A 23,043-nucleotide genomic window follows, 5' to 3' on the forward strand; every position below is an offset into this window, starting at 1 on the left:
GTAGCTTAAAACTGTACTTTTGGAATACCCTGTATTACAAGACCAAGTTCTTGGACCTCCAATTTAAGAACCCCTAGACTAATTGATATCTAAAGTCCTTTCCAGCCCTAAACCTATGTTTCTACATCGGTTTACAATCCTGTGTTGACAAGGAACAATCCAGCTAAGGTATAAGAGACATCATTAGAAGCTTGGCATCCAGGTAATGAATTTTTTGGCCACTGCAACTTATGGACTGTCTAATAAAAAAATAAAAGGTTGACATCCATGTCAAGTATCTACACTGATGAAATGACATTTTTCAGGAACTGACAAAAGGAACATAGAACTGGAGTCTTGCTCTTGCAAGGTGGGATGGAAAATGGGAAGAGGGAGGGTGTCCTTGGGGCATGGTGGGAAAAATCCTAGATTAAGAGTCAGAAAACTTGGGTTCAGGTCCCACTTCTATATGAGGAAGTCATTCTTGGTGCCTCAACTTCCTTACATCTAAAAAGGAAATCATACTTATACGACCTACCTCAGAGGGTTGTTGTGGAAAGCAAACACATGTGCATATGCTTTATCAATGCATAGGGCTAGATCAAAGTGAGTTAAAAAGAAACCCAGCTGCTGATCTTCCCACTTTCCAGGCATACTCTTTGCATATGGGCAAGGGGTGGCAGACTACTGCTTTCATTCATCTCCCAAGGAACAAGAGATGCTCTCTCCATTCAGGATCTAAACCAAGTGGATGTATTCAAAGGACGCTTCATCAGTTTGCATTAACTCAGAGGTTCTCAAACTTTTCCCTTTTCATATCTCTCTCAAAAAACTCTGTGTGGTTTCTTTTACTCCTGACACTCCCCCTGCCTAATTCCTGCCTTCCAGTGCCCTTCTATTGAGATTGTAATTGGTGTGAAATTCTGCATAAAAGAATAATTTGGTTTAAAGATTTCTACCCCATCATTGTTCCTGAGAGAAGTGACATGGGATAGTAGATAGTCAGTCTAGATTTAAGTAAGATCTGCTTCTGACATATATTGGTTGTGTGACCCTACACTAATCACTTATTCTAATCACTAATACTGTAAGCAACTCTATATCTGGCTGTTGCAAAGAATATAGAGACCTGCAGTGACAGGATGTGTTTCCTCCCCTTAGAAGTCTTCATACAAATGAAATCATAAGTCAGGTCCTTATCCTAGTCAATTTTTATTTCTACTATGCCTGATATTCTAGTAGCTGCTATGGGATGAATGGAGATTCCTCGGACTATGGTGGAGTGGACCAACTTTAGAATATCATCAGATTTACCAGCTTTCCATGGAGCTCCTTGTAGTATCAGTCCTCTTCCTCTCTCCCCTACCCAAGAAGCCATGACAGTGCTTTTCTCATCCACTGCAACAATGAAGAAGAGCCACCATCTTCCCAAACTTTTGTGAAGCCAGTTTCATTGAGCCCTGAGCTAAACTGCATTCTGCTGTATCTTCTATATTGGGAGGGATCATCATTGGAGCCTGGTGAAAGCTTATTGGCATTTGCCCAAAGGCTAAGTAAAGAACTATAACTGTGAAAAATACAACCCCTCCCCCCCCCAACAACAACCAACTATTTCTAGAGGACAATTCTTTGGTGGTCAGTTGCCAAGAACAGAACGCACATGGAGAAATAGCACAGGAACCTTGGGTAGGGTTGATTATCCATATGGTCTTGAAGGTGGCTTCTAATACTAAAATTTTTATCATCTGGGGGCATTTGTACCTCTCACATATCTCTTCCAAGAGATTTCACTTATTAATTTCTAAGCAATTGCTCTCAGAGCAAACCCATAGCAAGAGCCAGTCACGCCACCACAAACCTTGTTTTGCAAACTCTTCAAACAGGGGCAGGCTGGTGATGCTGGGCCCTGTGAAGATGATGTAGTTCTTGCCGGCTGCATTCCTGCAGAGGCTCTTGGCCACCATGCTGTGGAGTTGGGGCTTATTCTTTAGAGTGTCCAGTCCATCTGCACCACCACCTTCTTTCAGGTGCACATAAATCTTTAAGAGAAAGACATATACAAAGAAAAAGATAAAAATCAGCTTAATCGCAACAGCCTAAGAGTCATTAGGTGACAAGAAGCCTGGGTTGCTGTTCCCGAATCTACTACCAAGTGAATTATGAGTAAGTTATCCCGAGGTTCAGTTTGCTCCTCTCCTTACCATCCCTTGGCATATCTTATGTAGGTATGCTAGCAATAAAAAACTGATCTCTAGACAATTTGGGCTACTACTCAGCCCAGGTAATCTATGGTTCAGAGCATACTTCTTCACTTTGGGAAGACACAGGAAGACACTAGAGTTGAAGGATTAATCCACAGAATGGTAATTTCTAGCTCAATCAGGGCATAGCTAATATTAGTTTTGGCTGAGATCATAAGGGAAGGGCCTCTTACATAAGAAATTCTGTGGAGATTTTCACGCAACAGTGTGAGGTTGAACAATTTTACACTCTGAAGGAAAGAAATCAAACAAGGGTCTTATACAAGATGAATGGATATGTGCAAAGGGAAGAGATTAATGGAAATGTACAAGTAGACAAGATAATGGAGGCATGCAAAGTGCAATCACTGAGGTGTAACAGATGGGGGTGGTGTAGATTGTTGGGGTGTTCTGAGGAAAAGATAAAGTACTTATAAATGATTGATCACAGCAAATAGGGTACATCTACTGTTCTGAAGAAAGCAAGGTTTCCCATGGGAAAGTCCATTCCTGGGGGTCTTTCAGGACAGAAATATCTCATTTCCTCATATTTAATCACAGCAAGGACAAACCTCTACAAGAACAAAAAGTAGGTCTAGGCTCTATGAGTCCTAGAATTCTGACTTTGTACCAGAAAGGCAGAATGTTATAGTAGAAAGGATACTAATTTTGAGGTGAGGAGAGACCTGAGTTTGAATCCCATTTTTGTCACTTAGTAATTGTATGATCATGGGGAAATAATTTCTAATGACAATAGCAACTAGCATTTATATGTCATTTTAAGGTTTGCCAAGCATTTTATAAATATTTTCTCATTTTATCCCCAAAATAACCCTAGGGGGTAGGTTCTATTATAATCCCCATTTTAGGGGATGAGGAAACCGAGGCAGGCAGAGGTTAACAACTTGTTCACAGCCACGCAGTAAGTGTCTGGGGTCTAGATTTGAACTAGATCTTCCAGATTCAGGGCTCAGTCCATTGCATCACCTAGGTAACTCAATTCACCTGACTCCCTGACTCAGGGAGACTTATCTTCCTGAATTTTAGTTCACTCATCTAAAAAATGGGAACATGAGTTCTTACACCACTTATTGTTTGTTTTATTGTTGAGTGAGAAAAATTCTTTGTAAATCTTAAAACAATATAATTAGGAGATATTGTCATAAAAAGCTGGGGGGGATATGAGTGAAATCTATAAATGAAAAAGGTTGACAGAGACTCATTCATTTAATTCTGAAAAAACAAAGATTTGGGGAAGGGGAATGCCCTTTAAAACTTATAAACTTTAAAACTTCCTTTTAGAAAAAATAAAAGAAAGTATCACATTATTTCACACAGTGAACAATAAACTTATAGAATCTAATATATAACGTGGTCCTCTCAAGGAATCAGAAATGGATTTTTAATGGTTTGGATGAATTCATGATAGAGCCATAAATGGCCAATGGGGTTGAAAAAGCTTAACCTTTAAGGTTGCCATAAAATAGGCTATCCATGTCTATCCATGGCATCTCCCATTGTTCTGTGTTGCTAATAGAATGTCAGGAGAATGGAACATGAGTTTGATCCACTATGGCGTTCCTATATCTCTATAAACTTCTGCAGTGAAACTATTTCCAAGCTTCAGGTTCATCATGAGTGGGGGTGGGGGTAGGGGTGGGGGTGGTGGAGAGCTTTGGTGTCATAAACCCAGAGGTCTGAGAAGCTGGTAAGAAGCAAATGATTGAAACAAGAGAAAGACAAGTTAACATTTCAAAGCCTGGCACCATTCAAGTAATTATAAAATTAACACAGAAAGATTCCCACAGAACTGCCCTGGCTCTCAGACAAAATATATTTTGATTACAATAATTTGGCAATAATGAATTTGTCATTGGAAAATATGCTGAGTATGGCCAGCCCAAGTATTTCTTCACAGGAGCCCCACTTAAACTCTGAATAGCTGTTTGAATTTGGTTCCTCAGTTTCCTCAACTTCAAAATAAGGGGGTGGTATTTACAGATTGCTTGGGGTTCCTCCTAACCCCAAATCCTATATTCTAAATCCTATATATCTGGGTCACTACCTCCATTTTGCAGAAGGATAAAGGGAGACAGAGTGGAAGGAGGTAAGAAGGGAAAGAAGGAAGGAAGAAAAGAAGGATGAAAGGAAGGAAACAAAGGATGAGAGGAAAGATGGATGGAAAAAGGAAAACAGGAGGAAAGAAGAAAGAAAAGGAAGAAAAAAGAACAAAGGAAGAAAAAATGAAAGAAGAATGGGAGGAAGGAAAAAAGGATTGGAGGAATAAGAGAGATGAAGTAAGAAAATAGGAACGATGCCCTTAAGTGCTTTGTTCTGGTTCAACTTACCCTAGCAAGAACAGCAAGCAATTCCTGAGCCTAAATTAAGGGGACATTCACTATCTGCAGTACCTGACCTGTTTAATTACAAAAATAAATACAAAGAAAATTTAGAGAAACTTTCAGTTACATATTTAACAATCAAATGATTCTCCCTTCCTCCATTAAATTTCCTAGCTATGACACATGTTGAGTTAGAGCTTTTCAGTGCATAAATCTATCATTCCTTGTTAAGCTTTTTTGGAAGAAGTTTTATTCATTTGAAGGCCCCTGGAGTATTTTGGATATGACAGGGAAGGTATTTATATAGTACCTACTGTGTACCATGTAAATATATATATATATATATATATGTATATATGCCTACTATGCAAATATTATCTCATTTGGTCCTCACAACAACCCTGTAAGGTAAGTATTATTATTATCTCCATTTTACAGTTGAGGAAACTGAGGCAAACAGGTTAAATGACTTGCCCAAGGTCACACAGCTAGTGAGTATCTGAGGCCATATTTTGCCTGACTCCAGGACCAGCATTCAAGTCACTTCACTACCAGCTGCCTGAATTTGTGAATCAGTCCAAGTATTCTGAAAAATAATTTGGAATGACACAAAAAAAGTTATTAAACTTTTCATATTTTTTGGCCCCAAAATCCCAGCACTAGGAATTCAGACAAAAAGAAAGTTATTAGATATATTAATGAAAGTGCTTTTTTGTGGTAACAAAAAACAAAAATGGAAAAAAAAACATCAGATAGGAAATGAATGAACAAATTGTTCTGTATGGAAGCAATGGAATATTATCGTGCCACAAGAAATGACAGAGAACCATGAAAAGACTTGTATGACTTGACACAGAGTGAAGGCGGAGAATATATATGCATATATATATATGACTACAATAATGTGATTTTTAAAACTCAAAAAAGCAACAGAACTCAGAATAAATGAAATCATCAAATGTAAAATGAATACAGATGTCAAATGTGGTAGATGTTGCCAAGCATAGATGCTGTGTTAGTTTTGCCTGACTTTTTTTTTTTTTGCAACAAGGGACGGTTCATGGAAAGGACAGAGAGGATCTATAGGGAAATAATTATTGTATAAAAAAGCATAAATAAATTAATAAACATTACAAAACAAAATAGTATGACATGATAGGTGAAAAATAAACAGTCTTAGGTTACATTCAATGAGCTGGAATAAAAGTTGCCATAGCTCCAGTGTAGCATGGCCTATTTAGACATCTGCAATGTTGGATTAATTTCTGAGGACCAATTTAAGAAGAATATTGACAATCTGGACAACATTTAGTGGAGGAAGACCAGGATGTCGATGGGACTGAAAAATCATACCATAAAAGGATCAGTGGAAGGAATGATTGATGTTTAGCCTGGAGAATATTAGACTTAAAGGAACATAATAGCTATGTTTTTCATGTTGAAGAAGGATTGATAATTATAGTTCACATTTCTATATCATCTTAAAGTTTGCAAAATGCTTTACATGTGTAGCAGCAAGCACCCCAGCATCCCAGGGTGGCTGCCAACACAAATTCTTAGATCTGCTTTTCTAAAGGAAAGCAACTCAAAATGGGTTAACAATCTTGCTTTAATCAAATATATCAATCAAACATTTACCTAGTTCAGGGGGAAAAGGTCAGCACCCCGAACTTCAGAGTATACGGACAGAAGTTACAAGAAGACAGAGAAACATTTCAAGCAGACAGTCCTCCAACTGTCTGACCATTACATCCACACCTAGTCACAGTTACCAGAGAAGGAACCATCAATATCCGGGTTTTCAAAGCCGGGGTGGGGGGAGGGCTCAACGGCTGCCCAGAGTCTATCTGGTCAAATCACAAAATTCTTCTCAAAGTGAGCCCCAAAGCAAAACCTCACATCAGGATATATATAGCCTTCTCCTGGGTTAGAGAATGTAATAACCCTCTTGAACCAATGCCCAATCAAAAAATGTCTCCTGAAAAACAAGCCTCCTGCCACAGGCTCCAGGTGCACTTAAGCCTATCAAAGGGCCTAGGGGCAGGGAAGATCTTAAATTCCCATTCCCATTACAACATGGTATTTCACTTGATTCTTACAACACACCTGTGCTATTGTAAGTATCATTATCTCCATTTTAAACATGAAGAAACTTAGGCTTAAGGGGACCTAAGTACCTTGCTCATGTTCACAGTGAATATCAGAGGCAGAATTCAGACACAGAATTCTTCTGTTGCCAAGTCCCATGTTCCTGCCAATATACTAAGGAAAGGACTTGCTTCATTTTGCCCTGAAGCATGAAGCTAGGAGCAATGGGAAGAAATTTTGGAATGGAAAATTTGGGGTTCAATTTAAGGCAAAATAGAGATTTTCTAAGTAGATGGGGCTGCCTTGGGGGTAAATGGTTTCTCCCTCCCTGAAGGGAGGTCTACAAAGTAAGGTAAACCATTTGTCAGGGGATTTTGATTTAGGTATTGATTGAATTATATGACTTAAGCTCCTTCCAAAATTGAGATTATGTGATCAACAGACTAATCTGATATATCTAGTTACAGGGATGTCCCCTTCTCTTACCAGTCCTTGTGTGACTCTCCCGAAATGACTTGGTCACAAAGGACAACCTTCTTCCACACCACGACTGACCTGTACAAGGTACAGAGTAGCTGAGCTCTCCTTCTAGAGACTCCACCGACAGTAATTTACTAAATGATACCCAAATTCCCTGAACAGATTAAAGAACTGACCTCATACGGTAAAACTGCCTTTATTTAATTTAAATCAATGGAAACTTTCTCTGAGAGGCAGCATATGGCACTGGGACTGGGAGTTAGGAGATACAGGTTTGAAACCTGGCTCCAATATTAGCTATTTGATCATGGGGGAGCCATTTACTTCCTTGAGATTCCAATTCTCCAACTATAAAGTGAAGCTAATTACACTTGCACTGCCTACTCAACTGAATAATTGTGAGGAAAGCACTCTGTGATCCTTTAGAGCTATCTATAAACATCAGATTTATTAATAAAGATTAAAGAATTACCCTATTCTACTGCTCCCTCTCTTAGGTGTGCCCTTTAAGCATTTATCAAAGTAATTAGACAAGCAATTGGAATACAGGGAAATCTGAGTTGCAGATGACAAGCTCTTTGTGCAATTCTCCAAAACTCTAGTCAAAAGGCATTCATGAAAGCCACATATCAAAAGAAACCTTCCTCCCTCTCTATGCTCCCCAAGACTTAAAAGACATTAAAAAATTCAAATAAAAATTCAAACCAATTCCAATAGAGTGGTCAAGTTTAAGGGAGATGGGGTCAATCCCCTGGCTCAATATATTTTAAAATTATTCCCCAAAGGTCTCATTCAATTTATTTTTTTTGTAATTTTTAGAATTTTATACTTAAATGCAAAATGAAAAAAGAAAAAAAAATCATTGCCATGTACACAGCAGACCACAAGAGAGGATTCAACATAAAACAATAAATTTCAATTTCAAAAAATTTATATAATAAATACTACATTGTTTTCAAAGCTGCCTAGTTTTTTTTTTTTTGCTTCCTTGTTGGTTTACTCTGCTGTGTACTTTTTACTTTATTTCCCCTCCTTCTTCTCCCTCTCCCTAAAGAAGTCTATAATTAAGTGTGGATATATAGATACATACACATAGACAAAAATATCTATAAACATAAACATATATATACATATACACTCATATATAAATATGTAAGACCATACTATGCTTATTTCCTCTAAAGATGGATAGCATCTTCCTTCATAAGTTCAAGTCTTTTCATGTTTTCCTAAATCAACCAGCTCGTCATTTCCTACACCACAGCAATATTCCTTTCTGGATTCAAACATCATCTTCCTTCATAGGATCTCTCAGGTTAATTTGGGTATTTATAATAGACAATGATTTGATTGCTCAAAGTTGTTCTTCAAACAATAATGTTGTTTACTATATACAATGTTCTATTTGTTCTGCTCATTTCACTCTTCATTATTTTATGAAGACCTCTCCATACTTTTCTAAAATCATTGAGCTCATCATTTCTTAAAGCAGAGTAATATTCAACCATGAAAATACTACAGTTTGTTTAGCCATTCCCCAATTGACGGGAATCTGACAAGGCAACCCATGAACTCATCTACCATTACCTTCTGCTTTTACCATTCACACAAAAACAGTTTTGCATCAGCTGGGTTTCACAACTGCACATGAGTTTCCCCTCCCCATTCCCTAATTTAGTTAGCTTGATTAAAATCTGAGTGTTTAAAGTCATTGATCCTGAATGCCTATTAAGAAAAAAAAAACATTAATTTTCAGGAACCAATCTAACATTAGTACAAAAAAAAGTGAAATGTCTGAGAATTGGGGAAGGGATCACTGGGTCCATTCCTCTGCTTTCAAAGGGATATCTAAGCCCTCCAGGATAGAGGATAACTTTTTTTCTTTTTAAGGGTAATTAGAGCAGCCCTATTCCAACATCTTATATTTAGATGGTTAAGAAGCTTTCTTCCAAGCCCTAAGCAAGGGCTGAACATATGTCAGGTGTTTAATAAATATTTGTTTATATTGAATTTACATGATCTCAGGGTAGTTTAATCCTTATGAAAGACGCTAGAGTTAGTTAAAGCCAGAGAAAGCATAGGGCTTTTCAGAGTTGCTGCAGTCTCAGAATCTTTATGGTAAACATACATTTATGACAGTAGGATCAAGCAGTGTAGATTTAATAGCATACAAGACATGTGATAATAGGGCAAAATGTATAATAGATTGTTGACAAAAGTCTTGGGCTGGTGTTCCCCTCCCCATCAGTAAGCAAATAAGGGAGCATTCACATAAACCAGGAGTTCTGCAGAGACAGCCTCATGCCAATATCCTAATTTGAAGCTAATTTAATCTACAATTGTCTCTATACATGGTACTCCTCTGCCTCTCTAGCTAGCAAATTTCTTTTTCATGCTACACTAATTTTTATGATTCAAAACTAGGTTCTGCCTAGTTGAGGCATCTTTCATCTTCTATCTCTATCCTGCCCCTAACACACACACTTTAATTTCTGTCCTCCTCAGCTCCTCTGATTGAGATCTCTTCCATTGCACACCCTCCATCTTTTTTCCCTATAAGAAGTTGTTTTGTTCAACATTTTTATTTATTAAAAGTAAATATTTTATTGATGCACTTCCCTCCCCTTTTTCTTTTCCTTGGCCCACTGCTATACCTTTCACCTTCTGAAGCTTATTGAAACTTGGATTAGGTATGGAAGCATGCAACAGCAGAAATAACACTGACTCTTAAAATTAGGGGACCTGGATTCAAATGCTACTTCTGTTACATACTGTCTCATGTGACCTTGGAGAAGTCGCAACTTTTTTTTTAAGCCATGATTTCTTAAGATCTCTGTTTCCTCATCTGTAAAACAGGGTATTAGACTAGATGGATTATAAAGGTCCCTTTTAGTTGCAGATTTGTGATACTGAAGACACTATCTCTTGCACTTCGATTCTAGTTTAATCTTCTCTCTCTCCACTCCACGCCACCCCCCCCCCCAACCCTGCTCCCCACAGGGGATAGGAGGAGGCAGCAGCATACTCTTTGCACACTGCTCTAAGCTGCTGAACTTCCTGCTCTCACATCCCACTCACTCATCAACCTTTTCTCTTTCTAAGTTCACAATATCACTTTATGTCAGTCTGTATTACTCCTTGTTTGTTTGTTTTTTTAAGCAATTGGGGTTAGCTAATTTGCTCAAGGTTAAAGTTATTTCTGCGTGTGGTGCTAAGTATCTCAGCCTGGATTCGATCCCCCAGGTCATCCCAACACTGGGGCCAGTGCTCTTACTCGCTGAGCCACCTGGCCTCCCCTAAGCAATTGGGGTTAAGTAACTTGCTCAAGGTTACACAGCCAGGTGTTTCTGGGTGGATGCTAAATGTTTGAGCTGGGATTCGATCCCCCAGGTCATCCCGACACTGGGGCCAGTGCTCTTACTCACTGTGCTACTGGGCCACCCCTGTATTACTCCTTGTTAAGACCATCTATAGCCTATAGGTCACTCTCTCTTTTCTCAGAGTTCAGTGTCTATTTCACAGTTTTCCTCTTGCCTTCAACCTGCACCCTCATCTTTGGTAATTAACATTGACTTCTGGAACACCCTAGTCTCCAAGTTCACCATCCTCAAGTCCCATGACCTCCATCTTCATTCTACTTCAACATCCCATCAGCATAATCATACCTTAGACCTCATCATCAGCCAAAACTGTTCTACTTCCAAGATCTTGAACCCTGGAATTCTCTTTTCACAATCTCCTTTCAACCTCTCTCACTGCAATACACCCCCTAAACTTGCTCTTCATGCTCACAACAACCCTGGGTCCCATAATCACTCTCAATTCTCTCAGCCTATCAACCTTGCGCTGGCCTCACCTTCATTCCTTCAGTCTCAAACCTACAGTTAACCAGAAAAGGCACTGTTTTCCATTCTTTCATCTGCTTTTTCTTCTTTGTGCCCTGTTTAAAGTTCAACCCTAGGTCATCCCTAATATCTATTCTCTGCTCTTACTCCTGGAAAGTCACAAAATTGTAAGGGCCAAGTTCACTACAAATTCATATTATCTAATGTCAAATGGGTCCTCATCACTGCATGACAATCTGTTTATTCCTCTCAAATGGACTCCCTGTCATATCGCTCAGTGTCTCGTTCAAGCCCCTTCTTAAGCTCCCAGTTCCACACCACTCCCTCAGCAGATCTCATCTCTTACTTCATTGAGAAGACTGAGGTCCTTCATGGTGAATTCTCTCCTTTCTACCTAAAAATCTCTGTGCATCCTCACATATTCTTTTCTCCTTCTATCTGGTCTCAGGAAATGAGGTTGTTTATCTCCTTGCCAAGGCTAACTTGTGCCATGAATTCCTGGTACTCATAATGAACATCTCCCTATCTAATGTCTCTTTTGCCTCTTTTCTAAAAACATGCTCATGTCTCCCTTATCTTAAAACACACACACACACACATTTTTTAATAACCTTCCTTTGACCCTGCCATTTCCTCAGGTAAATTATAACCAGAGGCTCAGCCGAAAACAGGCAGTTGGTCTGTCAGTAAGCATTTAAGAGCCTATTATAAGCCAGACTCTATGCTGTGCCCTGGAGATACAAAAAGGCAAAAGACATTCCTGGCCTTCATGGAACTTATAGTCTAATGGGGGAGACAAGCAAATACACATATGTGTGTATGTGTATTTGTGTATATATGTATGTGTGTGTATACACACACACACACACACACAAGCTATCTACAGGATAAACAGTCGACTAGACTTAATCTTGGCAGCAGCCAAAAATCCTGGCAACATACCATCTCACATCTATGTCTCTAGTGACCTCACTGATGCCTTTTATTCCTCTTCTTTTCACTATCCATCATTTTTGATGGAATGCAGGGGCTGCCTATCACATCCTTTGGGAATTTCTGTGTAATTCCATATGCTGTGTAGGATGTTTTCTTGCTTTATTTTTTTAAAGGTCCTTTAAAACCAACAGGTATTTAGAAACTTAGGAAAACTCTCAGCAATGGTTGTTGCTAATTAAATCAATAAAGGCTTTGATCAGGAAAAAAAAAAAATCTTGGCCACAGCCAAAAGTCCTATATTTTTGGCTCACTTTCCTGAGTTTCTTCTTTTTTTCTTTTCCTTCCTGGGAACCTTATAATATAGCTTGGATATAAGGTGAGGAACCTGCGGCTTCAAGATCATATGTGGCCAACTAGGTCTTCATGTGAGGCCCTTTGACTGAATCCAAACTTCATAGAACAAATCCCCTTAAAAGGATTTGTTCTGTAAAACTTGGACTCAGTCAAAAAGCTGCACCCAAGGACCTAGAAGGCCACGTGGCCTTGAACCGTGTGTAAAATGTCTCCTGTGCCTTTGTAAACTAGTTTAACAGTACATGTCAGTTAACAGGATAGATCTTATTTCTTTGAACATTAAGAAAATATACAAAAGATTTAGCGTAATCCATAAATGATCAATACAATTCTCCCATTTTCTAGTTAATGTTGCCTCCCCCATCCAGCTCTATATAGTCCCAAAGATTCACAGCCACCACCCTTGGACTTACCTCAAGAGGAAAATGAACTTGGAGTTATTAAAAAGACCCCCTCCCCCCAATTCTGGTGTCTCATTTTTACCCCAGAGACACAGACAAGCTAGGGATGTGCTTGTAAATGTTTAACAACTGGTTCTCTGAAAATATAAGACACTTTTAAAGTTTAATTTGCATTAATCACATTTTTCATCACTTTCTTAAGTCTAGACAATAAAAATGACAATAAATCAAGCACTGATTTTGTATTTTTTTTTTTTTGCTAATTTCTGAGGAGTAATCATTTACACTGAAAGTTTAAAATCAGTTCTAGGTTGTCTAGGTTACTCTAGGCTATAGGCCTATGTTATCACACCTTACTGTATCCAAGGTTTAGGACTATCCTTGGATGGAAAACAAATTTGGAATTGCTAAAATGTGCATTGTCTGAATAACTGCTAACAATAAAAAAAGGGCAAAGTTCAGGGTGTTTGCTTCACCATTCTTTAAATGGGCTTTAAATCCCTTGTGTTCCCTTACCTCTTATTAACATTCCTAGAAAGGGGAGCCTTCACAATTCTTCACCATATACCTACTTCAGCTCCTTGTGATCTGATTTCTGATCACACTGCCCTCCTGAAACTGTTTTCTTGAAGGTCACCAGCAATCTCTTAATCCTGAAATCTAATAGCCTTTCCTGAGTTCTCATCTCCCATGACCTTTCTGTAGCATTTGCACTATTAACCACACCCTCCTCTTGAGTGGTCTTTTCTCCTGTGGTCTCCTTTTTCTCCACCTATTTTCTGCTTCATCCTTCTTGGTTTATTCTGCTGGTTTGTTGTCCTCCTTCCTCTCTATAAGTGTGGGCATCCTGAAAGGTTCTGTCCTAGGACCTCTTCCCTTTTGTCTTTATACTATTCCTTTGTTCATTTCATCTTTTCCCATGGGTTCAATTTCCATTTTTATTTTTTTTATTAAATTTTTTAAAAATAATTATTTCACCCTTTGCTAATGAGCATCCCTGAACTTTGCTAGATGGGTCCTTGGACAGCCAACATAAAGTATCCTTCTTTTTTTTTTTTTTTGGAGGGGGGAGGGCAAATGGAGTTAAGTGACTTGCCCAAAGTCATATGGCTAGTTTTTGTGTTAAGTGTCTGAGGCCAGATTTGAACTCAGGCCCTCCTGACTCCGGGACCAGTGCTCTATTCACTGCACCACCTAGCCTTCCCCAATCACTATTTTTAAATAGATGACTCCCAGACCTATATATTTAGTTTAGTAAGGATTTTTTTTTTTGAGGCAATTGGGGTTAAGTGACTTGACCAGGATCAACACAACTAGTAAGTGCCTGAGGCTAGATTTGAACTCAGGACCTCCAGACTCCAGGACCAGTGCTCTATCCACTGCACCACCTAGCTTCGCCACTATATATTTAATTTTAATCTTTTCCCTGAATTCCAGTCCCATAAGACATTTCTGCCTGCACATTCCACTGACACCTCAAACTCAACGTGATCAAAATAAAATTATTCTTCTTCCCTCCTAAATCTGTGCTTTCTCCCAATTAACCTGCTTTATATGATGGCATCCCAACCATCCAGGCTCAAAACCTCAGAGCCATCTTTGATTCTTCCTCTTCCTTCATCCATTATATCTAATTTGTTGCCAAATCATGTTGAATTTTTCCATTTCTCCATCTATGACCTTATTGCCTTATGACTCGGATGCCTCATTGTGGCATGGAGATGAGCGAGAGTTCTTATACACTAGATGGCACAGGAGCTAGAATACTGGATATGAAGTCAGGAGGACCTGAGTTCAAATCCTGCTTCCATCACTCATTGTGTCTACCTGCCTCAGGTTCTCCATCTGTAAAAAGGGAATAATAATAGCACTTACCATGTAGAGGTGTTAGGAGGATGACATGAAATAACATATGCAAAGGTGCTATATAAATGCTATCCTCCTCATCATCACCATCATCATCATCTTTGCCAGTGGACCATAGCTTCTGGCAGGGTCTACCAAAGAAAAGGGCTTCAAGTATGGGTATGGCAACTAGCCCTGTACCTAATGTCTAGGACCAGCCTAGCTTAGCCAGGGATTCTTATCAACAAAAGGTTGACCACCAAGGGGTCATACACACACACACACACACACACACACACACACAAACGCACATTGATATATTAAATAACATTATATATAATTTACATTAATATGCAATAATGTATTTATATATGTTTATATGTACATACATATATGTAATTTATATGATGTAATAGAGTTACTGTGAGTTTTTATTGGATCAGGAAGAACTTAGTCTGCAGCCGGTGGGAAGGAACCAATGGAAAAAAAGAATGACAAAAACAGGGTCCTGAGACAGGAGATGACATTTTCTCTTTTCTGTTTAGATGATTTCTTATCCTGTCCCAGGAAAATGAATCTAGAACATTTTCAGCCTGTAGGAGGCAGCATTTTGAGAGTGGTCTATGCGCATGGACACTGGCTTCTGCTGGACAAAAAAGAGATCGCAATTTAGATATCAGAGAGAAGAAGCTGCCTCAGAAACTACATCTTTGTAGTCTTTGAAGATGGAGGAATTTGGTAAAAAATAGAGAAAGCTCAGCTGCACTTAGGAAATCCCTTTCAGGGCCTAAGCAAACCCCTAAGGAGCCCTAAGGTTCTGGGGGATACAATTTAGAATCTCTTTGCACTTACTCAGTGCAACACTGTTCTCCCAGAAAACAAACACTGTGCAAAGACATTTTAAAATGCAGCTATTTATGCTGATGAAAAGAAATGACAACAGCCTTGGAATAATGGATTGGGGCTCAATCTCTGTCCCTAATGAGCTGGGTGACCTTGAGCCATAAGGACACAACTACTCACATTTAGAGAGCACACTATGGTTTACAAAAGCTTTCTTCATAATAATCCTGTTCAACTAGTTTGAGGATTATTTTACATAAGAGAAAACCAAGGCTCTGAAAATTAAGCAACTTGCCTGTGGCCACACACCTAGTAAGTGTCTAAGATGTCAAACCCAAGTCTCCAGCACTTCTTACCAAACCATGTTGCCTCTAATAACAACAGACAATTTGTTTATATGGCAGGTCATAAGATTTAGAACTCTGGGGGGCCTTAGACCTTAAGTTATTTGATCTCATCAGATGATGAGTGGAGGAACACTAAGATCCACAAAGGTGAGATGAAGACCGTATCACGGACAGAATTAGAACTGAGGTTCTTAGGTGCTAATGCCATGAGTTTTCTACTACACCCTGAATACTTGATGTTTGTAAGCCTTAAAGCACTATATAAATGCTACCAATACTGTTATTATTATAAAGTACTTTTCACACATACTATCTCATTTGAGTTTCAAAGCAACCCTGTGAGGTTATCTAAGTAAAGTAAATTATCACTTCCATTTTAGGGATGAAGTAACCAAGGCTCAGAGATTAAATGACTTATCCAAGGTCATATGACTGATAAATGGTAGGACCATGGGTCGAACCTTAGGCTTTTGGCTTCAAGTCTCCTATTCTTTACACTGAATCATACATGTCATATCATTTGGAAACATGAGGGGACTGAACTAGATGAACTCACAGGTAACTTCTATTATTTTTAAATCTGTGCACACACTTTTTTTTTTTAAGCAATTGGGGTTAAGTAACTTGCTCAAGGTTACATGGCCAGTTATTTCTGGGTGTGGTGCTAAGTGTCTGAGCCCGGATTCAATCCCCAGGTCATCCCAACACTGGGGCCGGTGTTCTTACTCACTGAGCCACCTGGCCGCCCCAACTCTATGTGGTTCTTGTTTTTAATTTAGCAGCATCTGAATTGCCACGTCATTTTTTTTTTTTTTTGCTTTTTGGAGAGCAATTGGGGTTAAGTGACTTGCCCAAGGTCACACAGCTATTTTTTGTATTAAGTGTCTGAGGCCGAATTTGAACTCAGGTCCTCCTGACTCCAGGGCCAGTGCTCTATTCACTGTGCCACCTAGTCACCCCTTTTGTGCACACACATGTTAACAAAAAACAATGTATTATATAACCATTTGTAAACGGTGTTCTCTAATAAATGTCCTTTATCCTGGATGGAACTGAACATGTTTGACCTGGAGAGAAGATTGAGAAGAATTTAATAGTTTTCTTCTAGAATCTGATGGGCTGTAGCATGGAGGAAGGACTGGACTTGTATGGTCCCAAGGAGCCACACCAGGACCAAAGGTTAGAGTTGCAAAGAGGCCAATAGGTGTCAGAAAGAACTTCCTAAAGACTGTGACTAGCTCACAGTCTCTTGTCCTCCCCAACTCCCACCCTTATATTAGGAGACTTCAGTATACATACTTGATGCTCCCTCAAATACCCTAATCTCCAAGTTCCTCAACTTATTCGTCGGTCAAACTCTTGATCCTATCATCATCCATGGAGAGTCATTTCTGTATTCATTAACTCTGAAATTCCCTGACCTGATCATAGTCTATTGCCTTTGCCTTGCAACCCCAAATCCTGCTCTTCAACGTCCAGTCTCTTGATTACCCAGTTCTTTCTGAGACAAATCAGTCTTGCTCTGGTTACATGTTCTTCCTTGCCCTTTCTCGACCTGTTGGTGAACCAGTTCAGCTGTCTTCTTCTAAGCACCTCGTCCTCTTAAACTATCACTGATATTGCTCTGCCAAGCCTAAGAGTTCTCTCACCATCTTTTTCTTTCACTCCTACTAGTGTGCTTCTAAATGAACCTGGAGGAAAATCATAAAAACTGTGCTGACTGGATCCACTACAAACTTCTATTACATTATCTCAACAGGACAACACTGCAGCAAGGTAATCCCTCTTTGCCACCCTAATTGACTCTCTATTCAAGTCACTACAGTGGCTTTTCCAAACATTTCATTCCTTCTCTTAAACTTTAATAGCTCTCTTCCCCCCCACACACACTCAGCTGAGTCTCTTATTTCACTGAAAAAAACTGAGGTCATTCACCTGAGAGCACCTTCTTCCCTCCTCCTCATCACTCAGATGCTTTTTGCTGCTGTCTCTTGCTTCACCCTTGTCTCACATAAAGATGTAGCCCTTCTCCTTGCTAAGGCAAATCCCTCTACATGTACAAGTGATCCCATTTCATCCCATCATTTCCAATATATTGTCCCCTCTATTATCCATCCCCACCTTTTACTTCAATCCTTCCCTCACAGTCTTTTGGATATATTTCCAACAAACATACTCATACCTCCCCCAACTTCAAAAAATCTTCACTTGATCCATCCATATCTACTAGCTAATCTTTTGCATCTTTCCCCACTTTTGTGACTCAATTCCTTGAAAGGGTTGTCTACAGTTGGTGCTTCCATGCCCTACCTCTCACTCTCTTCTGAACTCTCTACTGTCTGGCTTCCAACCACATCACTCAATTGAGATTGCCCTCTCCAAAGTTATCAGTGTTCCTTTAATTGTCAAACCTTTTCTCAATCCTCATCTTTCTTATCTTGTTAGTACTTTCTTTTAAGACCATATTACATTTATTAATCTGTTTAAATGCTCTTCCCTCCAAGTAGAACATAAATCCCTTAGGGCAGTTATTGCTTCCTTTTTATCTTTGAATCCCCTTGACCTGCCACTTTACCTTGTACACTGTAGGTGCTTAATGAATGCTTTTTAGATTTGATTGAATTGAAGATACTTTGAACAGCCTTTGTCCTTGCTGAGTCAATCTCCTGGATACCTCCAGGAGCTGAGCTGCTTTGAAATTCCACTGGATTTCAAGACTTGAATCACAGAACATTAGAGCTGAAAGAGCCCCAAACAATCTGGTCAGACCCCTTATTTTATAGATGAGGAGCCAGAAGTGATTTGTCTGAAATTATATAGCCAAGTGGTAACAGAATCAGAATTAGAACTGGAATAGCAATGGCAACAAAGGCTCTGTCTATCCAGATACCAGGATCACCTGACTCCCAACTAGAAAGATCTGTCTTTTCTTCTAAGATGGGAGTCATTAAGAAAGCAGAGTGGGATAACAGAATATTGGACTGCGATTGAGAGGAGCTGGGTTCAAGCCCTGGTTACTCATAATGCCTCTTTGAGCCTTGTCTTTCTCTCTGTAAAATGAATGGTTTATTGGGGCAGCTAGGTGGTACAGTGAATAGAGCACCAGCCTTGGAGTCAAGAGGACCTGAGTTCAAATCCGACCTCAGATACTTAACACTTGCTAGCTGTGTGACCTCAGGCAAGTCACTTAACCCCAATTTGCCTGCCTTCCCCCTCCAAAAAGAAACTACCTCTATGATCTTCAGCAAGCTGCTTCACTTTCCTGGCTCATGTCCACAAGCAGGAAGATGAGAGTATTGGAATAACAATACCTAGTGTCGTTATTTGTCCTTCATTCTCAAAAAGGACCACTGACATCGTGAGAGTGATGTCTTGACTTTTGCTTGAATTGGATTTAAGTGAAGCAGGGCTGAGCAAGTCTCCCTCCTTCCTCCAGTCACCAAAGTCCAGTGGCAAGACAAAGGTCAAGATGACTGTTGGTGGCCCAGCAATGTTTATATATCCCTTTAAGGTTGGCAAAGCACTTTACATATGCTATTTCATTTAATTCTTGCAACAACCCTGTGAGAGAATGCCATTATTATCCCCATTTCACAGATGAGGCAACTGAGGCAGACAAGGGAAGTGACTTACTCAGAGTCACACAGCTAATAAGTATCTGAGGCAGGATTTGAACTTAGGTCTTCCTAGTCCAAGTCCAGCACTCTACCCACTGTGCCGACTTCACTGCCTAAATGGAATAGATGGTTTCTGAGTTTCTTTCCAGCTTAGGTCTGAGTTACCACAAAGCATGCACATGGATAATTTCTAAGGTCTCTTCCCCTGCTAAAAATTCTATGATTTTACAATGATTATCAGTTGGCTTCTAGGAAAGGGATGGGCTAAATTCACCACAGTTCTCTCAGACCATTAAATTTAGAGCTCTAATTAGCCCCAATCAATTAAGACCAGCAGAGGAGTGGTGTGAATATCTGGTTTCTGGGAAATGAACCAACATAAACTCACTTTTAGAGAGGCCAGCTGATAGCAAAAACTTCTCTAGTGGGAATGACCCAGGCAACTTTGAAACTTCTGGCAGCTGTATACCTTGGTAATTGATTCCCTCAGCTATCCTTGAATCACTCAAATATGCTGAAATCTACATATTGTGAAGTGCTTTCTTGGGGATGCCAGCGACTTTGGGCAAATTCTCCCTCTTAGGAGAAGAGTGCATTAGCATGAAATAGTCAATGATCCTCAGGATATGAAGGGAATAGCACGCACTTCTTGTGTGAAGCCAAATGCTAGATTTGTGGTCTCCAAAGTGCAAGACTGTGGCATGGTTCCAAAGGGTGTGTGATAATTTAATCAGAGAATGGCAAGATGGGTTTCCTCGTAACGACAGCCCATCATGGACTTATTTCCAACAACTACTTCACAGGCCTCACCCATGATTTTTCAACACGGAATCCCCTTGCCACCTCCTCCCACCATATTCTCTCACACCACTGGTAGCCCCTGGCCATGTCAGGCCCTCAGGGCACTATAACCTAACCATAACCCAGGCACCTACAGCTGCTGAATAGGTAAAATTCTCCACCCCAGGATACCCACAACCTGACCTGCCCCTTCTTCCCTCATCACCTCATGACTGCAGCAGTTGTTGGGTTTTGCACTCTAGGTCATAGCTGGTAAGATTCTTGTTGTTGTCATTCATTCATGTCAGACTCTTTGTGACCCCATTTTAGGTTTTCTTGGCAAAAAATATACTGGAGTAGTTTGACGTTTCCTTCTCCAACTCATTTGATAGATGAGGAAATTGAGGCAAACAGGATTAAGTGACTTGCCCCAGAGTGACACAGGCTAGTAAGTGTCTGAGGCCAGATTTGAACTTGGGTCTTCCTGACTCCAGGTCTATTCATTGTGCCACCTAGCTGCTCCAAAGATCCTTGACCCCACTTTTTAAGTTTTATTATTTTTATTTTATATTTGGGATAGAGTAAATCTCACAGGATGAGCCGGCATAGATTGGTTCTGAGTTGTACTGCAGATCTCATTACATTATCTTTTCTCCAAAACCCATCCCTCTTTATGAATTTCTCCATTTCTGTTAAGTGTAATACTATCCTTTCATTCACTCAGGCTCACAAATGATCCACAACTCCTCACTCTCCTTTCCCCCAGATATCGACTGCTCCCTTACACCCAGCAGTGACATATCCAATCAGATCTCAACTTCAGGACCTCACCATCTCTCTCCTAGACTAGTGAAACAGCCTCCTAATTGGTCTTCCTGCTTCGGGTCCCTTGGTCTGCCAATAAAAAAAAAGTTCTTCCTATGATATTAGGTTGTGTTTAGCACTAAATACAAGGAGAAGCAAAACAGTCCCTGACCTCCAGGAGTTCACATTCTAATGGGGGAGACAACACGTAAATGACTAGGTACTTACAGAGTATAGACAGAAGGTGATCTCAGAGGGGAAACACTAGCAGCAAGGCAGATAGAAGGTGATGGCAACGGGGTCTTGAAGGAAGCCGCAGAAATCAAGAGGAAGAGGTGAGGAAGCAGAGTATATTAGGCACCCAAAGGGATCTTCCTAAAGTGAAAGTCTAACCACATCTCTCCTACTTAATAAATTCCATTTCACTCCCTATTGACTCTAGGATCAAATATCATTTCATCTTTATTTCAAACTTTTAAATTTCTATTTTGGGTAAATTTTAAATGCACATAACTTTTAGTATAGTAGTACATTTATATAATACATAAACAAGTAAATATTCACATGCTGGAGATGCATGATAAAAATATAGCTCTATCTACATATCTGTCTGCCTATAGATCTATCTATCTAAGCACACACGTATATATGTATGTATATTCACTGATATATTTGTGATCAAAATGTTCTGGAGACCACTGTGCTGGATAATATTGTTGCCGGCTTTGGATGTATTTATTCTGAACACTGGCATGTTTCCAGGTTCCAGCCAGCCTGTTACAAAGAGGTAAGCAAACAGCATGTCTCAGCATCGCAGGAGAGGAAGGGTTTTAATCAAAGGGTTACATGTTCTTCCTAGGGAATCTGGAAGTGAGTTGAAGTCACAGTGGTTTTAGATCCAGGAGTTAGGAAGAAAATGGCATCAAGGAGACACAAAAGATTAATTGGGCAATATCTTCAGGACAGACAATGACCTCTGACATGGCTCCAAATAACTCTTAGTTCTTTCAAAAAATCAAACCCATCCTCAATGGACAAAGATCAGCTACCATTAAGGGTATTAAAAAATCTCTGCTACAGTCCCAGGAAGTGATTTCTATAGACCTGCTTCACAAAGGATTTGAGCAAAGGAAGAACTGTTGGATTAAGTGTATAACCTTCCAAGGTGACTCCTTTGAACATTGGTTGGACAATATTCTTTTCTATGTGTAAATGCTGGGATGATCATTTTTTTAATTAATGTCATATAATTTTATATATTCTGTTGGATCATCCCTGTTAATATGCAGTGAATATATCCATATTAATCATTGGATAAATATGAGTTTTCTGAATACATGCTTTTATAATCTTGACTAGTCATTTGACAAATCTCTTTGGAATATTATAGGTATTCAATAGATGTATGTATATACACATAAATACATGTATGTGTATGTAATACATATGTTCATATGTATATGTATGTACACACACATATATACATACACATATTCCAGCTCTAAGAATATATGATCCATATCAATGAGGAATTTTGAAAGTCTTAGTAGGATGGCAATTCCACCAGCCTGACTTCAAAAGTTGGTCATGGCCAAGGGCATGCATACTAAAGACCAATATATAAAGAAAATTAGGAGTTCTAGGAATAGCAAGCGTTCAAGGGGACCAACAGCAGCACTGACACCAACAATTCAGCCACTCCGAAGCTAGTTTCTTCAGCACATCCCCCTCCCCACCATTCAGCCACTCCAAAGCTAGTTTCTTCACCACTTCCCCCTCCCCACAAAGCTAGTTTCTTCACCACATCCCCCTCCCCACCATTCAGCCACTCCAAAGCTAGTTTCTTCAGCACATCCCCCTCCCCACCATTCAGCCACTGCAAAGCTAGTTTCTTCACCACATCCCTCTCCCCACAATTCAGCCACTCCAAAGCTAGTTTCTTCAGCACATCCCCCTCCCCACAATTCAGCCACTCCAAAGCTAGTTTCTTCACCACTTTCCCCTTCCCACAATTCAGCCACTCCAAAGCTAGTTTCTTCACCACTTTCCCCTCCCCACAATTCAGCCACTCCAAAGCTAGTTTCTTCAGCACATTCCCCTCCCCACCATTCAGCCACTCCAAAGCTAGTTTCTTCACCACTT

The 23,043-nt window shown here is 39.7% G+C and overlaps 1 protein-coding gene across 1 annotated transcript in view; it reads right to left on the minus strand.

Moving 5' to 3' along the window:
- PGBD5 (piggyBac transposable element derived 5) overlaps positions 1-23,043 on the minus strand; it is a 169,448-nt gene that overhangs the window by 23,591 nt on the left and 122,814 nt on the right. Inside the window, exon 4 of the mRNA XM_069064892.1 lies at positions 1,838-2,018. Coding sequence (XP_068920993.1) covers positions 1,838-2,018 — 181 coding nt within the window. The remainder of the gene's footprint in view (positions 1-1,837; positions 2,019-23,043) is intronic.

This window comes from Petaurus breviceps, unplaced genomic scaffold, assembly GCF_028583685.1.
Source record: "Petaurus breviceps papuanus isolate PSGF00001 unplaced genomic scaffold, PetGlider_PUasm1.0 90650, whole genome shotgun sequence".
NCBI lineage: Eukaryota > Metazoa > Chordata > Mammalia > Diprotodontia > Petauridae > Petaurus > Petaurus breviceps.